Source organism: Prinia subflava, chromosome 9 (genome assembly GCF_021018805.1).
Source record: "Prinia subflava isolate CZ2003 ecotype Zambia chromosome 9, Cam_Psub_1.2, whole genome shotgun sequence".
NCBI lineage: Eukaryota > Metazoa > Chordata > Aves > Passeriformes > Cisticolidae > Prinia > Prinia subflava.
The window spans coordinates 32,832,690-32,856,855 of NC_086255.1; the positions used below are offsets into that span (position 1 = coordinate 32,832,690).

The following is a 24,166-nucleotide window of genomic DNA, read 5'->3' on the forward strand; positions in this document are numbered from 1 at the left end:
AAGTGCTTAGAATGAATTTTAGGAAACAATTTAGGAAACCATTCAGCCACTTTGCAGACAAACATTGTGGTGATCCTACCCCTGGCCAGCAGGGCAGCCTCTTCCCAGTAAAATCCCAGGAGGTGAGAAAGCTGCAGCAATTGTGGGGAAGAAAAAGCTCTTCAAATGTTTTAGAACTTCCACTCCTTGTGAGCTCACACCAACCCCAGTCAGCTCACCACACATTTCTCCCCACTCATGCACAAATCCTGGGGTTTGCAACCCAAGGGGATCCTCTCCTTGCTGCCTGTTGCTCTGTCACAGCTGAAGTTCCTCCATCCCTGAGGCTGTGCCACTTAGCACAAAAGGCTTTTCAAAAGAACTTCCCTACCCCATTAAAGATGCCAAAAGGTTGACCTTGAAGGATGTGACAGCCCCTGTGTTATTTTAAGGGCTCTGTGCAAATCCAAGTGTGTTACTTTAGGGGTTCTGTGCAAATTTAAGCGGGCAGCCAAGCCAAATGCAGCCATCTCCTCTCTCCATCCTCAGGTATCTCACTAAACTCTCCAAGTCGATCTGAGTGATTACTGCTGGGATATGAGAAGCCAGGCTTATTCTCTGTGTAGTAACTGATCTCTTCCAACAAGGCAGCAAAAGGATGGATATTAAGGACAAGAAGTTAGAAAAAGGAGGGGGAAAAAAGCCACCTGACAACCCAGGCTTCCCAAACCTCCAGAACAAACACCGCTGCTTTGCCATCAGCCTCTTCCTCCTGCTGACAAAAGTTGGAAGGGACGAAGAAAAGCAGCTGCCAAGAGCTCCAGCTGTCACAATGATGCCAGAACCTCATTATTGTGGTATTCAGTGTGTTCAACTTTTTCCTAATGAGAGAGTGAGTGCTGGAACAGCCCCAAAGGGGATGCTCTGGAGGAAAACGCCACGCTGTTGCTGCTGGGTTCACCTTGCTGGAAACCCTGCATCTCAACCAGAGGCTGCTGGCTGTTCTTCCAAGGAAAATCAAGTCGAGGAGAAAATCAAGAGGAAAAAAACACAGAAAAAAGGTTTTCAGGCTTTTTGGTCACTCTGATGTGAGGAAGGATGTGGGGTGGCCTAACTGTGGCCTTCCATTGCCTGAAGGGAGCCTGCAAGAAATATGGAAAGAGACTATTTACAAGGGTAATGGCTTTACACTGAAAGAGAGGAGATTTAGACTGTATATTAAGAGGAAATTCTTCTCTGTGTGGGTGGTGAGGCCATGGCAGAGGTTGCCCAGAGAGGCTGTGGCCACCCCATCACTGGAGATAATCAAGGCCAGGCTGGACAGAACCTGGAGCAGCCTGGGATAGTGGAAGGTGTCCCTGCCCATGGCAGGGGAGTTGGAATGAGGTGATCTTTAAGGTCCTTTCCAACTCAAACCATTCAGGAATTCTCTGATTTTTGCACTGTAAATAGCAACTCCTTAGTTTGCTTTGTGCTCCACTGTTAACTGTGAGCTCTGCACGCAGCACAGTTTGGAGACAAATATTTATAAACTGTCTGAAGCAAGGCAATTTATGGCCAGCTTGGAAAACTGCCCCTGTTTCTGTGTGAGTGTTTAGCACACTGCAGACTGCTCCACAGAGCAGCTTTTCCTGGGTGTTATTTATATGGAATCCTATGGCTCTCTTTTCCTCTCCCATCTGTAACTCGTGTCAGACAGGTTGAAAATCCACCTGTGGGCACTGGAGCCGAAATGATTTAACCAGTTCTTGTTTTGGGTAATCCTTTTAATGCCCAGAAAGGCAGGCACCACTGCAAGGAGCTGCCCTCACCCACAGCTCATCAATCGTGCGAGGACGCGGAGCTCTGAGACGTTCCATTGGTTTTTTGTTCATATTTCAACCTAAGTGTTTGTGATGTTTCATCTTTTGCACCAGATGAGAGGGAAAAAAAAATCAATTAAAATAGTTAAAGACTCAAAGAGAAATCACAAGCAACACTACCTTTGAGTTTTCTACTTTTCAGCCAGCCTTTCTTTAAAAACAGAGGAGTAAACTAACAATTTACATGCCAAAGGATGAAGAATTGAAGGCAATACTGAAGTAGGCACCACATTATTCAGGACTAAGCACTAACCACATGCCTCAACTGGATAAAAAACCTGAAATTCTGCAGCAAAGAAGAAATTCAGTATTTTTTTTACTAGGTAGTTAAAGCCGCCAACTTTGTCACATATTAGCTACACTACATTACATGAAGTAATTTTCTTTCCTGATGAGGTTTTCAAACATCAGTAAGAAGAAGACAGTTGTGCATGGGAGGAGTAGGAATTTCATTGCCACGTGCTCACAGCCAGCAGGGATGGAATGATGCTTCCCTGATGGTCCTTCCCCCTCTTTTTCCACCCATTCTCCCCAAACTGATGTTGCTCTTTTAAACTGCTGCATAATCCTCTGTGAGGGCCAGTTCCAGCTGCTCCTGCCAGGTAAGATTTATGGGATGGAGCAGCAAACCCTGCCATCCTTCATGCTCTTCCCCAGGCATTTCCATAAGGAGTGAAAAAGAGGATTTATCCTATAAATGAGTGTTTGTAACGGTATATGTTTTCATAATGAGATATACGTGCCTTCCACTGGAGCTGTGTTTGCTCTTGCAGCAAATCAGTATCTTCACAGATGTCTTCCCACTTTCCAGAACAGCTCCTTCATCCTCTGACTCTCAGGCTCTGGAGGATCAGCCTTCACCCAAATACTCTGATGCTAACCAGGAACTTTATTCCTTTCTATACAGGCAGTGACGCATGTAACCAGCTTAACAAAAACACCTTCCCCTTCTTAGGGATGTTTATGTGACTTAATGCATGTATAACTTCCCCTGGCCTACTGGAGGATTTGAAATAATTTAATTCAATTTTGTACTCTCATCTTCATAGCAATTAGGAAACATTCATCCTGTAGAAATGTTCCTTTTTCACTTTACATGGCGCTAATAAAAAAGCCAAACATGACGCCTGTGTTAGCACCCTGGCATCACTGCAATTTTAGTAGGAGGTTAATCATTCTCTGCTTTTCTTATATTCATCTATCTCCATAATTGATTTCATGCTAGAACATTACAACCACCATAAATCACTTTTTGGACTGTTCAGTATGATCACGTAACTACAGTGGAGTGCTGTCTCCATGCACTATGCAGACAGAAGGAAGAAGAGCCATTTTTACTTGGGGGAAGGAAGGAACATGAACAAACCCCCAGGTTTACATTTCAAGCTGTCAAGTGAAGTGATTTCAGACTGCAGATAAACACACTCCAGTCTCCTCATAGTCCAAAGTGTGCATTAAAACCCTGCACTTATCCAGATATACTCCATGGCTCTGAAGCAAGCTCGTGATGATGGCATCATACACACAGGTAATAATTAAGGAGGGTGACAGAAAAAGATTAGAAAGGGAGGGTAATTCAACAGCCCTCCTTTGCCACTAGTTCTTCCCATTTATAGCAAGTGCCCCAAGCACGACCTTGTAGAGACTCTTCTGCAGTTAATTACTCATTGAGCCAACTGATGAGTAAGAATCTGTCCCTGGATTCTCCAGGGCTGCTTTGTTCTTGGGCAGCACTTTGTAGATGCATTTAAATTTCCTTTTATGAGAAGCACACACAGGTGATTCAGGATGTGATTTCAGGGTATTTCTAAGTTCCCAATATCTTCAGGCAAGAAGCAGGCAAGAAAAATCACACTCTTCTGCTTGGGGAGGGCAAATCTTTTCTTCATTGACAGCTCGAGCCTTCAACCTATTCTCACTCGGACACAACCATAAATTGCAGTTTATAGGAAGAGTTCACCAGCATCAGACATGAAGGCTAAACTCATTAAAAAACCTGCAGCAAAGTCCTTGTTGATGAAGCCTTGTAAGAAGTAGAGGACTAATGAAAAGATGATCTCAATAAAACGTTTTTGGATTACACTGGAATAAATGGAGAAATTCTCCTCTGAAGTAGACTTACCTTGGCTATTCTCTGAAGACAAATTAAGGAATGCAGTAGAAGCTGTGAAGGCAGCAGGATCAAAATCCCACTTTATCAGTAGAGTGAAAAAACTTCTTTGTCTACCTTGAAGGTAAGGAAATGTTACAGAATCATAGAATGGTTTGGGTTGGGAGGGACCTTAAAGCTCATCCAGTTCCACTCCCTGCCACAGGCAGGGACACCTTCCACCAGACCAGGCTGCTCCAAGGCTCACCCAGCCTGGCTTTTAATGTTAGTGATGAAGTCACAGGAAACCTGAGTTTGTACTGCTGCTTGTCCTGGTTGAACAAAAAATTTTCTCTCGAAATATCCAGTTTAAAGAAACAAACAGCAGGCACTGAAGCAACACAGCAGAGCACAGAAGGGAAAGGTGCAAACCAGCACTAAGCCCAAATGTAAAAGGCAGTAACATCACAGAGGAATGCTGTGTTTATGACTAAGATGCCACAGCATAGATTGCTCAACTTGCCTGCTCAAACTCTTCCATGTCCACCTCGCCGTCACCGTTCAGATCAAACATCTTAAAGGCGATTTCAAAATTCCTCTGGGGAGCTAGATGAAAAACCCAACAAAACACAAAACCAGTTAACAAAGATACAAAAGCTCAGTAAAAAAGGGCACAAGTTCTGAATGACTTTATCCAAAAGCAAATTGCCTAATTCTTTCAATTTTAGTACGGAAATGTGGCTCTTGAGAACATCTCGCAATGAGCTTCATGGCACTCCTTTTACCAAAGGTTCTTGACAAGGAGTAGTGGGGAGGAGATATTTCTGGAACATTTATTCTATTTAAAGGTGGAAAAAGCTGGAAAGCAAGATGCTATCCCCATATTTCTAATGACAATTAACAGAAAATGATGCTGCAGCAAGAGCTCCAGCCTGTTCCATGCAGTCGAACACCAGTTTAGCCAGAGGATGTTCCTCAGGCACTGCACTCGCTGTGCTTCCCATGGGTGAGGAGCAGACCTGGAATCTGGCAGTTCTCAGCTCTTGTCTTGCTGTACAGATTTAAACAAATCATGATCACCCTGCCTCAGCCCAGTCATGACATTGAGATGAGGTGTGGGCTGGAGCTCATGAGCTGAGACGCTGCTGTACCTTATTTTTCATTGCATTTAGTCTGTGCTGTCACGGTTTATTTAGTCAGAACTGCAAAAGAATCATTTCCCAGCCAACCACGCTCTTTTCCCTGCATCCCACCATGGAATTTCAGTACATTTCCATTTCAGGCTCTGTAACCCATCACCGTTTGAAGCTACAACGCAGCGCCACAATTTTTTTCCAAATTAAGTTAATATATGAGGATTTATCATGCTCTGCTACTTCAAATACACACCTCCTACAGGATTTGTGGTGTTTGCTGGGATTTCTAGGGAATCCTCTAGGCTATAACTAATGCTAAGTTAAAACTCAGCTCCTTTTTTCATTTCCCACCCAAATCTAATGTAGATTACTGGTGAGTTTCATCCCTCTTTAACCTCATCTGTGCAACCAACTTTTAGTATTTCCTGTGGATGCTCAAAGAGTAATGGATTTAATGAATTCCCAGACAGTGGTGGCAGAGAGGAGACAAAGAGGAATCACTCAGACAAAGGGAAATGAACATGGAGTTAACTGAACTGGATTTTGGATGTTAGTTACAGCTCCAGTTCAAAACTTTTACACTGTGTTTTCTCCTTGCTGTAATAACAACTAGCACTTTATCAGGAAAAGATTCAGCAGACAGGTTAATGAGACCCCTTTTCCCAACACTTTGTGCCCAAAATAGCAGAATAAGGACACTGGGGCTGATGGCAAGGACAGCCTGTCACTACCTGCTTGATATACACAGCACACGCGGTGCTGCTGTTATCATCCTGCATTTCCAATTTCCCCCTGCCAATTACTCGGGCTTGGAATTCCAGACACCACGTGCAGGAGCAGGGTCTCCTGTGACCACAGCCACTGGCCAGCAGCACGTGGTGGGTCACCCCCCTTCCACAGCCCTGCTGAGGTGCCACAGATGCTCCCTCCTGCCTGCTGGGCACTTGCTGTCCCTCGTTAACTCAGTGTTAATTGACCTGGGGGCAGCCAGTCCCCAGCACCACCTTCATAACCTCTCCAATGATACACTGAATTTAAAGGATTAAGCCTCCTCTGTATACATCCAGCATCTCCAGTGATTAATTCCCCATTTTCTTGAAGAGCAACAAGCTTCCAGCTACCCCCTTAATATTTCAATGACATGAGAGATTTTATTCACTTTAATCACAAGTACTGCATGAAAGCCTGGAGGCAATTTCTTTTTATTAGCCCCAAAATCTGGCACTATGGAAATGGTGTTTCCTCTATGAGGAAGAGGAGGAACAGACAAAATTCTCATCTAGTTACAAGGTTCTAGAAAAAGAGCAATCAACACATATTTCTTACCCCATTTTCTCTACCAGAGTATAACGATGTTTATTTAAAGATGGGGAAATTTGTTAGTCCTTGTGAAAAACTGTCACAGGTTGGGGTTTTTTTCTCCCCCTTTTTAAGGAAATATGTAATATCACGTCCCATTTGTGCAGACACATGGTGAACAGAGTCAAATACTCACTTGTCCCTCACAAGGGCTACTTCTCTCCTTTTCCATCTCTAAACATACATTTCCATGAGCAGTGTATCAAAGCCCCAGAGAACAACACCTCCAAAATTTAAATGAGCAGTTCAGCATTAAAAATCCGCAGGGTCAGTATTTTCTAAAGACAGGGAAGGGCGGCTTTAAATTGGCAAATTCAATTACTTCATTTCTTCAGCTAATAAATGACATGGCTGGTTTCTTCCTTTGATCTCCAATTACCTGTAATGACACTTCAATCCAAACAATGTGACCCCGAGCCAGGGGAACCAGAGGGCACCCAAGACAATTAGCTCATCCCACTCCTGCTCAGGAAGGAATGTTCATTAGAGATGTACATCCCTGATATCCAGGGCTGGATTTATGGGGCACGGGTGAGATGATTTCTGCCTCTCCCCTTGGCTGGGATGCTTCTGACCAGGATTTATGTGGGAAGAGTTGCCCCGACAGCAGCCGATCCCACTGTGCCCGCCTTGCCCGTTCCCTCATCCTGCACAAGCTCCATTTCCCTTCCTCCTCCTGCACTTACATCCCTCAAACTAGACCATAACACGAGCAAACACCAGATTGCCCAGCTCAATGTAGCCTTTCCCCCCACTTTTATTTTGCCCCCCAATTTTACCATTCTCAACTGCAGCATCTCTGAATTTCCCCGCTGCCTCCTTAATTAAGATGCCTCCAAACAAACCCAATATTCCTCCTGCAGTGGTTTCCAAAGCCGTTTAAAGGACTGTTTGGTTTTCAGATGGCATGATGCCTGTCTTGGTAAGGGAAAACCACCTCTGGATTTTCCCCAAGTGCTCTGCTGCATTCCCAGCTCTCTCTGATTGTGTGAACTGTCTCCTCACCATCCTTTTTGACATTATTAAAAATCGAGAGTGTTTCATTGTGACTGATTTCCTTTGGTCAGTGAGACAGAATCTGGTCAGGGCAACCAACTGCAGTTTCTTTTTTAGCTTTATTTCTATCTTTAGGTGTTCAGGAGGATCTCCAAATCATTAACATGGAAGCATGGAAGGGCTTGGGTTGGAAGTGACCTTAGAAATCACCTATTTCCAATCCCTTCCATCAGCCAACATGAGTGAAAACATGGTACTGAAGCCCACATCACTATCAGTGAATTCCTAGCTTGGAGATAGATAGAAAGCTCCAGTTGAAATGATCCTTTAGATCCATAATTCCACCAGCTCTCCCCGCCAAGTTGCTTTTTCAAGGAACCCGGGATTTAGTGCAAAGGGCAATTAACATTGCTCTTGATTTATTTGTTCCAATCAAATATTTGGGGACAGAAAGAGAGCAAATAAAGCAGCAGCCAAACACAGGAATGTTAGAGAGATGAGTGTCCTCCTCCACCAAACAAATAAGCAGCAGCACTGACCACATAGCAAAACCCCACTCTGATCCATCAGGGTAAAAGCCCTGGGAATCTCTGAGGGATGAGATGGCTTGATTAGGCACCTTTAAGCCAATTATGCCATTTTAAACTATTTTCAATTATTCAATGGACCAATTTGCAGCACTCAATTGCTCTTTACTGCCTTGTACTCTCAGCAGAAGCAATGCACTCAGAAAGACATTAAAAGCTTGCTAATGAGAAAGGCCACATTTCCTTGGTTTTGTGCGCGTTTGGGAACTTCTCTTTCCCAAAACTCAATTCCACACTTGGAGACATCTCTCAGCATACTTTCCCTCTGACCTCCAGTAGAGGAATTGCATTTTAGGAAAACAAAAGTCTTAACACACTTGTGGCGAACACCCATTGCTCCCTTCTCATGGAGCTGGGAATTTCTTTGCCAAAGCAGGGTGATTTTTTGGTGATGTTACTTAGAGAAAGAAAAACTACTGGCTACTCCTTTGAAAACACTGGAATATCTCAACTTCTGGTGGCAATTTATGCACAAAGCAGCTCATGACTCCCAAGGCTTAAGAACTCCCCAAGCAACGCCAGTGTGAGAAGAAAGATCAAGAACTCATCTGGGAAAAATCAGTAATTCGGAATTAAATATCCTACGGTTGCTTCTTTTCCATTTATCCCAAAATTAAGAAAAATAGATGTGAAAAGGCCACAGTACCCTGAAAGTGAATCAAATCCCAAATTAACACAGTCCTGAAGCAGAGACAGCTATCCATAGAATACAGATGGCTGAGCCCCAGCTGCAGTAAATATAGGAAAAAAATCCATTAAACCTAATGTTGCAGCTATTTTCCTTTCAAATTAATCCACCATTTCAGAAAGCGAATCCAAATCATATCAAGTTGGGTGTTTTTTTAAATGTTAATCAACATAGAAATGTAAATAATAGGCAGCTAAAAAACTGAGCCCACAGCATATACACTGAGCCACAATATCATCAGTTCTAGAGGAAAAATGGGTTATTTCTGCTCACAAAGAAGGATCAGATTTAACTCTGAAATAATGCAAGTGCATAAACGTGGGATATCAGAGAGAAATTGCTCCCTGGGAAATTGGTTAGGCCTTGGCACAGGCTGCCCGGAGAAGCTGTGGCTGCCCCATCCCTGAACCCCTCATCCCATCAGACCACACAAATCCAAGGGATGAAGAGATGAACAGAGGAAGGCCAGGTGAAGGGTGCAGGCTGACAGAGCCTCCCATGCTCTAATTTGAGTTTTCAAATCGCTTGGGAAGGTCCCAAACTGCCAACTGTGAAAAATCATTCCCATTTCTGTCCTTCAGCATGGCACCAGTGGGATGCCCAGCCAGAGAGCTCTCCCTCTGCCAGGAAGCAGCAACCAGGCTTGTGTTTGGAAGCTGGGATAGTCCTTGGAAGATGCTGCTCAGATCCAGCTTGGAAATGCCAAACACCAGCGACTGGGCTGGCAGAAAGGTAGGAAGACATCCCTGCTCCAAATACTGAGGGTGAGATGGACCCATGGAGGGTCTTGAAAGACAGAATATAAAATTAACATGAACGGGACTACAAACAAAAATAGTCCTATAAACTCAAAGCAACCTTTTCTTGTGGAAATGAGGCCCATGGTACAGAGCACAGCAGAAGTAAACCACCACTGGTGAGGTTACAGATTTCACTCGTGGCAGGGATGGGGCTGAAGACTTTCCTGACAGGCAGGAATAATTTACTCAGAACAGTCATGGTCCAAAGGGCCCTTGGAGATCCCAGTGTGGGAGAACAAGTCCCTCCATCCCAGGGACACACACAGAGCTCAGCATCTGGCCAGAACATAATTTCCAGAGTTAGGTGGCTGCGAATTTATTCCCTACAAACAGGACAGGAAAAAAATAACAGAGGTGGATCTATCCTAAGTGACAGTCACCTGCCCTGATGGGAGAAGGAGCTGCAGGTCTGCTACGAGAGCCCTGGCAAAAGGATAATTACTGTGGCTTCAGCCAATGTTATTTAACCCTCCTGCCAGGAGAATTAAATCCAGACACAGCAACAGTCCAACTGTGGAAACAACACCAATTTATTCTTTTAATGCCCAGCTCTCTTCAGTACCTGTTAATGAAGGCAGAATTAGTGTGCCTCGACAATGGACCCATTTGCTGGGAAACTGCAGTCACCGGCAATGGAAAAGCTCTTTTTCTCCATCCTCCATCTGTTTTGCAAGTCCCAAAGCAAAAACCTCTTTGGTCAAGGAAGCCATGTCTTTGTTTTCCTACAACATTCGAAGGATCCAGGGGAAATTCCATCAGAATTTGCTCATCTTTCTACCTCTGCCTGAAAACACGAGGAGCAGCTGAAGTAACAGAAACTATGGAGTTTCCTCGAGGCCCCTCAGCTCTCATTGCCTTTAACAGAAGGCTGACTTTCTGAAGCAGCTAAAAGCTATTTTATTAGTGGTTTTAAAAATAAATTTTCACAGAAACGCAGCAGCTGACGAGAACAGACAGTGCTGGAGTGAGAAATGGCTCGTAAATAAGATATGGTGACAGACTCATTTTCTGAGCAATGAGCAAACAGCTGCCTGAGAGCAACATGAAATGAAGCCTCCAGCCCTTTCTCCTCCTCTCGCTCCCAGTTTCACAGAACTGCTGGAGACAGCTTCAGGTCAAGCTGCAAAGACAACTGAAACTAAGAGTTTGGGGAAGCACTCCCAAAGCCTGGCTGAGCACAACCACACAGAGCCCTTGGGGCCTCTTGTTTCCCAAGGCTCTCATTGATGAGTTTGGAGTCCAGTGAGCCAAACCAGACCATGATGGATCTCTCCCCATCACTCTCCCTCCCGCCTCCCACCCCCAGACCCAATCTCCCACTCCCCTTTTTGATTATCCTGCTTAGTGCTCAACATGCCACCTCCCTTTCTCAATATTTATTTGGTTTTATCTATTGGATGCTATCTACAGCTCCACCTTGTCCAGATATTTCCTTAATGTTTGGGTTATTTGAGCAACACAAGGAGAAAACCAATATTGAACTGTCACATTTAAGATTTATTTTCCTCATTCTATTTTATTCATTTCCTAGGAAAAGAAGCCAGTCAGGAACTACTGGATTCCTGCAAGGCAATGTTCACTAGGCAGAGAGTAAACCAGTGGGGTGCAACAGTGAGTTTTCTATTTAGCCACAGGGCAAGGTTTGGTTGGGAATTTATTTTACAAATGCAAATGCTTTAAAAATGAAACCCAAACTCTTCCCCTGGGGAATCACTGTTTAACAGGAGCTCCAGAGACATTCCTCCATCTTCATGAATCATTTAGCAAACTCCTCAAATGTCTAAAAGACAGACTCAAAGTCCTGGAAATTTTTTCCCCCCCTTTTTAAAAAAAGTTTCCTTTTTGAAAGCTCCTGCCATGCCCACTCTTCACATGGCTCCTCAAAGCCAGTTCTATCTCCTCATTAATCCAACTCCCCTGTAATTGTGGACACGCTCAAAAGCCCAAGAACAAGAGGAAAAAAGTCCTTTCCCTCCCTCACAGCCTCCAAAACAAGGCCGGCTGCTCCTCCAACGCAAGGTGGTCCCTTTCTTTTATTCTCACAACAAACAAGTCAAAGCAAAGCAAGAACAATTTCTCTTACTGCTGCCTGTGGAAGCACATGAAATTAATTTTGCACCCTGTGTACTCGATTAGGGGGTTGTTCACAACCAGCACAACCATAAAAACAAGGGCAAGATTGTTTTGCAAACCACACTCAGTAATGTGAGAGCAGAGGTTTGAGAGTTCATTGTCATCTGTGGAGGCTCAGATGAAAAGCCCTCATTACACAAGTGAATACTCGGGTTCATTCTGGCACAGCCCAGATGAATGTAAGAAAGGAACAGCAAAGGTTTTAAGAGCCAGTTCTGAGACTCAGTCAAATAAAAAAAAAAAAAAAAAAAGCAGATTAAAGTCATAAAACAAATTCCCTGGCTTGAACCAGTTTTATCTCTCTGTTTGTTTTCACAACATGAAGGTCACACACAAGTCTGCCCCCGCCACGTCCATCTGACAACAAACAAGACCTTGAGCATTGCTGCTTCCCAGGAATAGATCCTCAGTAAATGAAGAGTGGCCTCTCATGTCTCCTGTTACAACATGCAAGAACATGGGGGGAGAATAAAGCACCTGTTGCTGTGGCAAAACATCAGTGATTAAAGCAGCTCAGTCCCTGAACAGCACTGGGCAGGCAGCAGAGGGCTCTGCAGGTAACTGGGAAGCATCAGTGTTTTAATTCCACAAATCAGGTCAGCATGGAATAGATACTTACAAGATTAGATGGCCAAGTTTTCTCTTTTTAAATCTGAAAATAAAATGTCTCGAGTTCATTTGGACAGTGGCTTATTCCCCCTTATCCCCCTTTTTCTAATGGGGCTGTGGAGGCTCAGATAAAAAGCCCTCATTACACAAGTGAATTACACAAGAAACTGCCATCGACTTTCCTGTTTATGACACAGCACCTTCCAAGCAGTCAGAGAAGCTCTGTAAATGAGTTTTTGAGCTTGACTTCCACGTGAAGAAAGTCTAGAAATGCCATTTGACATTATCAGAGGCTTCAGTTTCACTGGTTCTTGCCAGCAAAGCAAACTTTTCAGTGCTGGCACTCAGAGTGCAGATGACTTTGCTGGAACAGATTAGCAGATCATGGAAATATCACAAATGCAAGTCAAGTGCAGCAGGGTGAAAAGACAGAAGGTATCTAATGATACTTGTTGAAATGTAAACAGCTTAACTTCTCTCCTCATTGGATTACATCACTCACAAACCCCAGCTCACCCAAGTGAAAATACAGCTGGAAAAGGGAGTTTGGAGAGGCGTGAAACCAGTGAAAAGCTGGAGATCTGCATTCATCCAAATTCAAGAATATCAAATGAACACGGCTCAAGAACACGTCTCCATTTACAGATCTGAACAGCAGGTCAAGTGACTCATTAAAAAAAACTTTGTCACATTTCAAAATGAGAAATAAATCTTCAGAAGTCATCGATCTCCTTGTCTTCCCAAAGCACTGGAAGCTCAGGCTAAACCAGATGAAGCAACAGCAATCACTCAGCTCGAGTTGCAGGCAATCAAGAAGGCCTTTTAGGGAAATGTATATCAACAAACTATTGCTTGGGAGCCCTGAAAACCTCAAAAAACAAAGGAATTGCAGGGAAAATCCCTGCTGTACTTACTGGAAAGGACCGTGGTGAGGAAGATGTAGTCAGAAAAAGAGATGAGTCCACATTCTCCGAGCGCGTAGAAAATGCTGTCCTCATCGGCAAACTTCTCCCTCTCCTGGGATAACTTCTGGTCATCCACCCGAGCCACACCCCAGAGAGAGGACACAAAGCACCAAATTAAACAGACAAATGGAAGGCTTGATTTGTATCCTTAGCACCAACAAGCCATTCCATGGACACACACACCCCTATTGTCTCCATCCATATCCAGTAGACCTTTTCCAGCCTTTGGATCTGCTCAGCAAAGTCCTGCAAAGATCGGTGCTTCCCCATCTCACATGAGGGACAAGGAATTGCACGGGATTCGTTTGCTGGTTCAGCCCAGCTGAAATACACAGAAATGAAAGTATGGCCATTTTGCTTAAAATCTTTGAGATCAGTGGTAAAAAAATCAGCCTTTAATACAGGATTCAAAGAGGAAATTGTATTTCACTGACAGCTCTTTAGTTAGATTCTGTTGTAGAAAGGAGCCGGGAAAGGACAATTTGACATGAATCTGATCAAAGTTATCCAAACCTTTGAATGAGTGTGTGTGAGCTCACAGGGAGGATTGGGCCTGAAACCAAACTCAACCTCCCTCTTGCTCCAGTTCTTTCCATTTATCAGCTCACAACATCTTACTAAGCTAAAACTCCGAGTCCCTTTGATCCACAGAGCCCCCAAAGGCTGAAAAGGATCCATAAAACTGTTAGGGAATCCACACTGGTGACCCACTTTAAGGACACAGTAGGAGGAGGCACACGCACACAGGGAGGAGAATTAAATGAATACAGAGGAGAGTAGGGGTGGGTGAGGTTATTCCATGGAAACCAGGCCATGCAAGCACACGCAGGCACGGTGAAAGCAAGGCTGGATTTAGGAATGGTTTTAGGAAAAACCACCGACAGACACCACCACACGAGGGTCCAGCTACACAACTGTCCCCCACCGTTACCTCTGTCTAGCGGAGATCCCATCATATACAAGATAAAGGAAAGAAAACTGGTTAACCAACAATAAAACAAGCAGGCAAAACATCACATCAAGTTGAACGGTTAGGCTTGCCAAGAGCAAGGAAAGTTTGGAGCAACCAGGTGGTTGCTGTGACTGGAAGCCTACGGAGATATCCCAGCAAGTGTTAGCTCATAGCTTTCCACTGTCTGCAGCTGATGTCGCTCATCCACCTCAGGTTTTTGGGGTTTTTTTTTCTGTTTTTTGAGAGAGAACTCACCATTGTATGTGATTGCAGAGTGGGGATGAGCTCAGCTAATAATTTAGATGAAAATTTAACCTGTATCTGGCTTGGAAACCACAAGAAAAGAGACAAAAATAATCATATAGATCACCAAAAAACCACAGTTTCCAGGGAAAAATAGTTCAGCTCTATTGATCACATAAAATTGTTCCCAGTAACTCTGCCTTTACCACCTGGAGAGCACCAGGAATTTAACTAGAGGTGAGTCACTACCAGCAGACAACATGCTAACAGCCTTCGTTAGATGTAAGGTAACAGCCATTTATGCTTATGGGGTACCAGGCTGAAAGACCATTTCCTCACAGAATGCTTTGGTTCCATTCCCATTGAGATGGATCCAAAGCAAAAACTACATTGATGCTGATGAGAAGAACAAACATCTGGTTTTCCTTTGAACCAGAAGCAGGATCTGGGGAGAAAGCAGCTGCCTGTGACTGCTGCTGGAGGTGTTGCCAGCAGCATCTCACCTGCTCCTGTGATTTATTGCCTCTCCCTCTGATTGCCTCTCTTGGGCAGCATTGATCATAAACTAGCTATTAGCATCTTGCTCGAAGAATCCCGTGAAAAAGTTCCAGAAGGTGCTTTATTAATTTTTATGGGCTTCTTTTCTGCACTTAAAATTCATAGCCAGCATCAAACAGCTCAAAATATTCCTCATAAGAGGAACACACATTCACAGACTAACAATAAAAAAGGTATTAAGTGAGTTGATCTCTGAAATATAAAGACATATGCGAGGGAGAAGCATTTACCCATTTGCACCTTACTTTGAGCAAACATAGTAAAAAAAAAAATAAAGTTATTTATTTATATTAAAACCAGCATCTATTTGTCACTAACCCAGGGAACACAAGCTGTAACTACAGCGCTCAGCTGCCTGTAGCTTGTAGAAAAGGGAATTTCTACCACTGATTTCACGAGAAAATAACAACTGCCCTGATCAATCAGATTTTCAGGTTCCAAGCTTTAAAAGTTTCCCAACTCTCCCATTCATCCTCCTCTGTCTCAGGGAGAAGCTGTGTTTGACTTTGCATGTGTCTGCTTTCCATGACTGTGTGGGAAACTCACCCCACTGTGGGAAAGGCTCAAAGCATCCTTCTCCCAGGAGTTGTTCCCCACCATGAAACATTATTGCAAGGAATTATATATAACCTCCAGGAGAAATAATATAAACCATATCCATCTACCTACTTCACAAAGCACAATCTGGGCTGTTGTCATCCCTCAAGGTTCAAGGTGACTGACCCAAAGTCAGTCCTCACTAACATTTCAAACCTCCTTTTCCACATCCCACCTTCCTTCCAGCACACTCCCATTCAGCCAGAAAGGGAATTCATGTTATCAGAACACCCAGGGAAAAATCCCTTTCCAAACCTCCACCTTCTTTTAGAGACAAGTCATCTCCACAAATTAATTAGCCACATCCTTTTGTATCTGAGCACAAGGTAATTCTCAAAGTGCCCAGTTAAAACAGTCGAATGTCTTCCGCATAACGTATTTTCCATGTTAAATCCACTCCCAAAACCAGAGTATTTGGTTTATTCAGCACACCCTAAAAAAACCCCATTTAAACCAGAGCATTCACGAGCAAGCCATGGGGAATACTTCAAAATATGATGTATTTTTAAATCAAGCAGCAGATACATATTTAACAAGCACAAAGACGAGCAGACATCCAAATTAACATGTAAAATAAAAAATAAATCCAAATATCTCACTGCTTTTGGCACAAGCACGACTGTGTAAGTTCAGTGAGAAGCCACCAGTCCAGTCTCAGTGGAACAAAACTTGTGACAGGTGTACAGGCAGATTCTCTTACAGACACTGACAACAGGTCAAAAAACTAACTCAAATTCAAGGTACAGAGCTTGGTTTGCCTTCCCAGCTCAGGCTCCAAGCTCGGTCAGCACCAAGATGTGCTTTAACAGACCAATGCAGTGACCAAGCTTCCCCAAACCCACGTGCTAGAGGAAAACGTTGTGTGCTGCATGCAGGCAACTCCCCAGAATTTATTTATGTACAGGCTGGCTGCAAAGCACCTAAAGACATCACAAACTTCACATATTCCACCCCAAAACTCATCTGCTGCTGGAGTCTCCCTTACGTTAAGGACATGGTACAGCTTCCAAGTAACAAAGGATTGGTGGAAAAAGCCCACAGAATCCTTACGATCCTCGCCAAATATTACCTTTATTTTGGATTTTAGAATTGTTTACCCAGGGCTGAGTGAGGAGTGTAACGTGGCAATACTGAATCATGTAAATCTGAAAAACAAAGGTCTGTTTTTGCACATGGAGGGATGGGTTCTCTGCAGGGGCAGAGATGGACACACAGTGCTGGTGCTTCCATTCCTAATGCAGGTCTGGAAAAGCCTGACCAACTAAATTCCAGCAGCTCCACTTCATCTGGCATTCCAGAAACTACATTTAATTGGGGAAGAACACTTTATTGGGAAATCGCTCAGAGCTGCCAGTTTGGGTTTCCATCTGAAGAAGGGAAGGGCATTTTGGGCATGTTTCTTCCTGTAACTTACATTTCAGTGCCACATTTGCACTTACATGAACCAAAGCTTCAGGAATTTATCAGCTCTATGTGACCACTTACACCTTCCAAAACAACAATAAAATAAATATCCATGAGAGATAATGGGTATTTCTCCAGAACCAGGAAGCAATCCTGCCAATTAGCAAGGGATTTTTAGATGAAAAATAAACCACCTTTTATTGACTAACATCATCGTTACTCCCTTTGTTCCTTTTGAACACTTTCATTTATTTATTCCATTTTATTTAAACACTTTCAGGTGACCAATATTGTGCGAGCAAATACAAACCCATGAGTGTAGAGTGAAGTCACCAGGATACAAAGCAATTCTCTTTCAGTCCCAACTGACCACCTTCAGTTATGGCAAATATTAAAATAAGACAGCTATTCATGTATTTCTTTCATGGTTAAGTGTAGGAAAAGAAGTCCTATTTGCCAGCAGGACAGGCATGGATTATTGCAGCTTTTCCCAAGCAGGGCTGTAGAAAATCTAGGAAATATATACTAAGGGACTTGGTAACAGACAGGGGAAAACTCTCAAAAAATTCCAGTGCAAACTGGCTTGCTTTTGTAATTAAAAATATGAATGCTCTCAGCTCTGCATCAAAACACGGAACTGAAAAAAGGAGGATTTAAAATTTTGCTCATTTTTAAAGATTTAGACTTTAAAGAATCTAAACTATCTAGAGATTTGAGGCACCTCACTTTAAGAAAATTGAATAAAGAAATAAAAAGGCTTTCAGGATCAGATTTAAAAATTGAGCCTTTCAGCCCAAATGTTCAAAAGTCTTCTAAGGAAAAAGAGAGAGGGGAGGTCCCTCTGCACTATGAAACACACACAAAAATTTGACTTAGGGGAAAATTGAGGGATTTAGGAATTTTTAAAGTCAGTTCCATAATGTGGATGCAAAATAAGTAATTTTAAATGCACTGCCTGGCTTTTTTATATCACTTTTTCTATATCATTAAATAAGAAAGAAGTGTTTGAGGCTGTGATGGAAACAGTACAAGGACCTTTTGAAACTCATAAACCTTTTAGCCATGGGAAAGCTTACATGATCTGCAGCCACTAGGAATGATAATTTACTATGAAGTCTGCACACCAACACAGGCAAATACAAACAGGTTCTCCATGGCAAATTGTGGTGGCTGAGTGCTGACCTAAGAAAATGCTTTAAATTTACTGTTGGCAGATAATACTGCATAATTGGCAGTAATGCTCTTCAAAACGATATTTTAATCAAGAGGCTTTAAAAACGTTTGATTTTGGGGGGTTATTTTGTAGATGTGTATCTACAGAGGGGCACAAAAACACAGAGCTGGACGTGGGTGAGGTTGTCTGCACATTCTCTCACTCTAAATTTGAGCACATCCAGAGAACAAAAACCTGGGCAGCAATTCTTACTGCAGGTAGACTTCTGTGACTGGAAAGAGCAATCTGCATTCCCTCCCTTCCAGCAAGGCTGTAAATACTCAAACCACCTTTCAAACAAAGGGCACCTGAAATGCAAGGCCAGCATTCTGTACAACCCAGAAAATCAACGACACAGACTTTCCCGAACCCTGGGCAGGCAGCGGAGCCACTCATGCAAGGGAGGAACCCCTGCAGGAAAAGCAAAGAGGAAATGCCTTGGAAAAGGGACAGTCTACACTTGTGCTCCCCTCAGCCTCTGCAGGGTAATGAAATCACAGTCTGCAGGACCACTGGGGCATTTTGCATTGAAATTTAATGGGGAGGATTGAAATTAGGGTCCTTGATGGCCCATATCAAGCTCCTAAAATGAGCTGAGTTTTGCCATCTTTGAATTTAAACGGCTGTTTAGGTCTCTGATGGAAATTGGGATGCTGCTCTCCCTCATCTCAGCCTGCATTACCAAGATGAACTCATTGTGTTGATAATGCACTGCTCCTTCTCTCAGGCAGAAATCCCAGTGTGAAAGAACACGAGGAACAAAATAATAATTCTCTATAAAAAGTGATTATTGAACATTGGCTCAGATGATGAGGTTGGGGCTGTACACTTGGTACTTACCCACCAAAATCTTGCCAATTCTCCAATTCTCTTTCCCTCTCTCAGTCCTTTTTTTTTTTCTTCACCTGGTTCTCCCATCCAGATTTTACCTCCTTTTGTAGCCAAGTGAGTTCAAGATCTCCTGACACATTCCTTGCCATTCTCTCCATCCACAGCCCTTCTCCCTACTAATGCCCTGTTACTCAAGGACAGAGCTCTGAGAGCTTTGTTTTATGGCCCTTGAGTATTAAGCATTAAGCTAAAATGAGCAAAACTATCAAAGAAATTAAAGCCAGAAATACCCCAGAATCCATTTTTTGATTAAAAGACTGCATGCACCCACTGAGGGCTAATTACTGAATTGTTTATTTTTCCCTAATTTTCCATGTGGATTTCATTAAGGTCACAAAGCTACAGGGCAAACTCAAAGTGCTTAGAGATATTTTCCTCTTTACTTACTAACATTGAATGAACTCCCCTTGGGTTTCTAGTTCTTTTTCCTACAAAACATTTTAAGAACTACAACACTAAGTATCTTCTACCTAACATATTCTTTAATACAGTTCACTCTACATAATTCTGTAACTTGAAAAATTCAAGTTTGCAAGTGTAACCTTTCCTAAACCTACACACCTTCAAAGAGATGAAAGCATTTGGCCAAGGAATCAAACTAACTTCGAAGCCTCAAGGGGAAAACACTATTTTCTGACAGAGCCAGCTCTATCACAGTCTCATCAAGCTGCAAAATAAGACAGAAGCCTCAGAGGACACTGTGAAACCAGGAGGACAGGGAGACACACATGTGAGCTTTGCTCAAAGCAGTTCCTGTTAATAGAGCCAGGTATTAATGGTTACCCTGAGGATTGTTCTCGCCACAAGCCAAACTTGGGTGTTCTGAAATAAATCCTTCAGGCTGAGGATCAAGGAGAGCACTCAGGAGTGTTCATTAGAGGAGCAGGGAGAAGAGGTGAGCGTACACTGTCCCTTTCTCATGAAAAGTGCATATTATGAGGTCTGAAGCACAAACTAATCAAAGCACATGCTGTCTGCTTTGTACCTGCCAGAAATCCTGGTGGGAGGGGAGAGGGTTAGAAAAGGGAAGAAAACGAGGGAATGCTTGGTTACACCAAAAAACCCACAAAACAGAATTAGAATCAAGACAAGTATCAGAGATATTAGCAGCTGGAAGAAACATCTGCCAGGTACCTGGAAACCAGAACAAAAGAGGACAAAGAGCAACCAGAGGATTTTAGTAGGAACCCTGCGGAAACAAGCAGCAGAATTAGGGACACAAAAAGGTAACAAGAATTAGAGCTTTGAAGCCAAAATGCACCACAAATGTTTGGTGGAGGAGGTAGGGAAGGAAGACACTTGTTCTGTACCTAAAGCAGCCCAGGTGCCCACGGGGATGTTTGTGCACTGTGTTAGAAGCAATTAAGAATTTTCTTTGATTAAATCCAGTTTTATTTAAAAACAAACCAAGAAAAGAATTTGCACAGTTCAGTGTCCACGTAGGTCCCAGCAAACAAGGAAACATCAGAACTAACTGAAACAGAGAGGAGGGTCAAGTTTGGCTGGGAGGGGAAAGTCAACAAACAAAGAAACCAACCAACGTGGACAGGGTGTCAGCAAAGAAAGCCAACAAAATAAAAACCTTCTCAGCTCAGCTTTGCTGGTTATCTGCAATAAACTGCATCTCTGCTTGCTTCCACAAAGCCACAGGCAAGGATTTTGTCTCACCACTTCCTTACAACACTTAGGGATGGCAGAGGAATGTTCATCCAGATCAGTGTAAGGTTATTATCCGTGTAAGAAGGTGCCTCCTGGCTATTATGCAAATACTACCTGTGCTGAGATCAGAGCGTGAAAGAATTTAAAAGCAGGGAATCTGAAGTTGGACAGTGACATTCCCCATGGGTTACGGACCAGAATGGTGAAACATTTCAAGGTGTCTCCAAGCAAGCCCTAACCCAGCCTCACCAGCTCCAGCTGGGGACACATTCATTTCAAACTGTCAACAACAGCTGCTGGCAAGACCTCACACAGTTGGATTTAGAAGACTCCTCACCTGTTTTCATTGCATTTAACCTAGGGAACATACCAAGTGTCTTCCAAGTGCAGCTACACTTTATGCTGCTCTTTACTGAATTGTGATACTAGCTTTTGATAAGGCAAGAGTTGCATCCTTTGCAATTAAAGTTTCAGAGGCACTTAAACCTCCAGGGAGCTTGGACCTCTGACCCAGCTTCTGACTCACAGCAGGACTTCAGGCTTGTCTCACTTGCTGCAAGTTTGGGTCTATGGCAGCTTACCACACTCTGGCGGGAGCATCATGCTCCAGGCAAAGTCCATCCACAAAGCAAAGAATCCCAGCTAATAAATCAAGGCTCCTTCCCACTTTTTCAAACCTGTGAGCAAGATCCTTCAATCCACCACATGGTCCATCTACCTCCAGTCTTCTCCTTGGGGATCCTCCCCAAGTACGTTTTTTCAAGCTCCTCTGCTCCTGAGATGCTCTTTAAATCATCTGGAAAGAAATCTGCCTCCTGAGCTCACTCCCAGCAAGTGCTCTTTAATGGACACACACCTTCAGGTCAGGGCAGCTGAAGATACTCATGGCATTGGTCCATGACACGACCCTGCATTATCCAGTGGAAGTGAATTCCAGAGATGTTCTACTAGCCCTTAGAGGCACCATTTGAAGTATTTTCCTTGTCCTTCACCTTGCTTGGCATTACTTTATGGCATCCCCAAACGTCTAGAGAAGTAAACATAAACGCTGGCAGGAAATACTTAAGTCATGAATTTAATTAGAGGGCACTGAAAGCCTCCCTAATTACTTACTGCAGGAGGGGAAGCTGTTGCTGCTAGCTCGAAGGCTCTTGCTCTTATCGAGCAGTAGCAAAGAATTCTCCCCCCAGGAAGAAAAAGAGCAAGTCAAGTGTATCCTAATTAAACTAATAAGCCATCTAGAGTGGGGCTTTTATTTCCTAAATAGACCAGAGGTCTCTTGAAAGCACTCCAGCTCACCTTCACCTTTCCACCAGGATGCCCTGCTGGGAGCTCAGCTGGGGGACACCTGGGAGCTCCCGTGCTGGCTCACCAGGGTGGTGACAAGGTGGATATGCAGCTCACAGTTCAGGGCAATAACATGAACAGCATTGTTTCTTTGAGAGGTGAAACCTGTCAATCATTAATGCATAAGCCAAAAAAATCCCATCAATAAACAGAGCACGAAAAAAGAAAAATTTCAACAAAATCTGCACGACAACTTACATAACATTAATGAAGCTTATGCCAGGTTAGACGTGCTAAGAAATCTCTACTACTTAGTGAAAGCATATTCATCACTAAAACATGAGTTATTTCTCCTACAGATGGGTTAAAAATGCATTTTAACTTTCCCATTTACATTTAACTTTCCATTAACATTTGCTTTCCCACTGCCAAATGCAAGAGGGAAGAGACAGTGGAAACACAGCAGACAGACAATCATGGTCTGGGCACCTCCACACCACAGCACCCTGAGACTGTTCTCACATCAGCCTTTTGCTCAGGCTCCATATGAAATGTCTGCAAACTGATTAATACCTTTTTCCTACTCTGAATGAATAGTAATCAATGCCTCTTTCCCCCTGCTTTGCTGAGCTTGCTTCCCTAGGGAAGCAACCACCGCTCTTAGACAAAAATGGAGCCACAGGCCTCCCTGTACACGCTCAGCCCAAAAGCATGAGCCCGTGCTGGCACACACATCTGACCAAAGGTTTGTGCTGAGTGACTGTCTCCAGGGTGTTTGGTCTTGCATGAGTGAAGAAAAAGCATTTAGGCTCAAATTACAGAAGCATTGTTGCCATTAATAAGGCAGTAACATCTCCCTCCCTGTGCAGTAACTCTATAAATTATCAGTAGGAAGAAGGAGGGGCAGGAAGAGGGGAAAAAGGTAGATATTATCTTCTCACTGTGGCATTCAGTCACTCGCACAGCAAGCTGGCTCAGAAACCCAACAAAAGCACAATACAGAGGCACATCACTCCCCAAAATCCTTTGGCAAGATCAGTCCTGATCACCCCACAATGGCCAATTAGTTGTTTTGATGGCAGTTTTGCCTAAATAAAATGGCTTCTGTGAAAGGAGCAACTCAAACATCATCTCACTAATGCTGCAGCATCTAGATCTCAAACACACGTGCTCGAAATTCACACAGATGCTACAAACACTGTCGTGGAATATGTAATTAAAATGCAACTAATTGCACAGACCTTTTATCTGAATCTCCTTCTAAGCTACTGCTTGCATGCTATCTTTACTTGAAACTAAAATCAATCCTCTTTCCCATTCTTCAGCCAGGATCTGGCCTGTGGATTGTCAGTGTTTTTGTGTAGCACAGCTTGCTTATGTCCAATTTTTCAAACTCCTTTCTCCTTAAAAGAGGAAAAGAACTTTTCCAGTGACCAGGCTATTTTTGAGTACCACAATTCCCATTACCTCTGTGTCACATCCACAAGGATGCTCAGGGGAACAGTGATGACCCTCTCACCCTTCTGCCTGAGCTCAGCAGCTCTTTCAGCACACAAAGGCAAATCCCCTCCAGGTAGAGGCTGCTTTGATAATCCAAGAGGAATGTGTGGCTGGAACCAGGCTCGGAAAAAGAGATGCAAAAGGGTTTTATCACTATGCAAGTGAAGCTCAAAATGTGCCAGGTCAGCTCTGCAGCACCTCAGTTGTGCTTGGCTGAGTAAAAACAGTGTTATTTTTTTTAACTGAAACCCAAAGCACGCAACAAAATGAGAACAAGTTGCTGTCAGATCAATCTACTGTCAGCTTCCTTCATTACCAAGGGAGAGCCAAGGCCAGCTCATTTTATCCTCTTCTCAAATTATCCTCTCACCTGGACATTACCACTGCCCTAATAGCCACAGCCAGATGTAACCAGTCCCAAGCCAATCAAACAACAACCTCTATTTCTTCATTTTCAGAGTACACTGCTTCCAGGGTGTTATTAGGCTGTGGAAAAACCAGGTCCCAGGAGAAGATAATAATAAAGCAAAGTCCATTGCAGTCCCCTAAATCTGCTGCCTCACTTTCAGGCAATCAAACAGCACGGAGACATCCAAGTGCAGCAGCAACATCTCTAAGTTATATAAAAAGCTATTTCAGTCTACTACAGGTCTGAGCCC

General features: G+C 43.4%; 1 protein-coding gene across 5 annotated transcripts in view; it reads right to left on the reverse strand.

The window, feature by feature from the left end:
• MICU1 (mitochondrial calcium uptake 1) overlaps window positions 1-24,166 on the reverse strand; it is an 83,646-nt gene that overhangs the window by 25,477 nt on the left and 34,003 nt on the right. For 2 of the 5 annotated variants that reach the window (XM_063406268.1, XM_063406270.1), the window contains 3 exons: window positions 14,411-14,476; window positions 13,153-13,267; window positions 4,454-4,536 (listed from right to left, as the gene is read on the reverse strand). In XM_063406268.1, the coding sequence (XP_063262338.1) occupies window positions 4,454-4,536; window positions 13,153-13,267; window positions 14,411-14,476 (264 nt within the window). The remainder of the gene's footprint in view (window positions 1-4,453; window positions 4,537-13,152; window positions 13,268-14,410; window positions 14,477-24,166) is intronic. The other 3 variants (XM_063406271.1, XM_063406273.1, XM_063406272.1) reach the window with 3 other exon arrangements.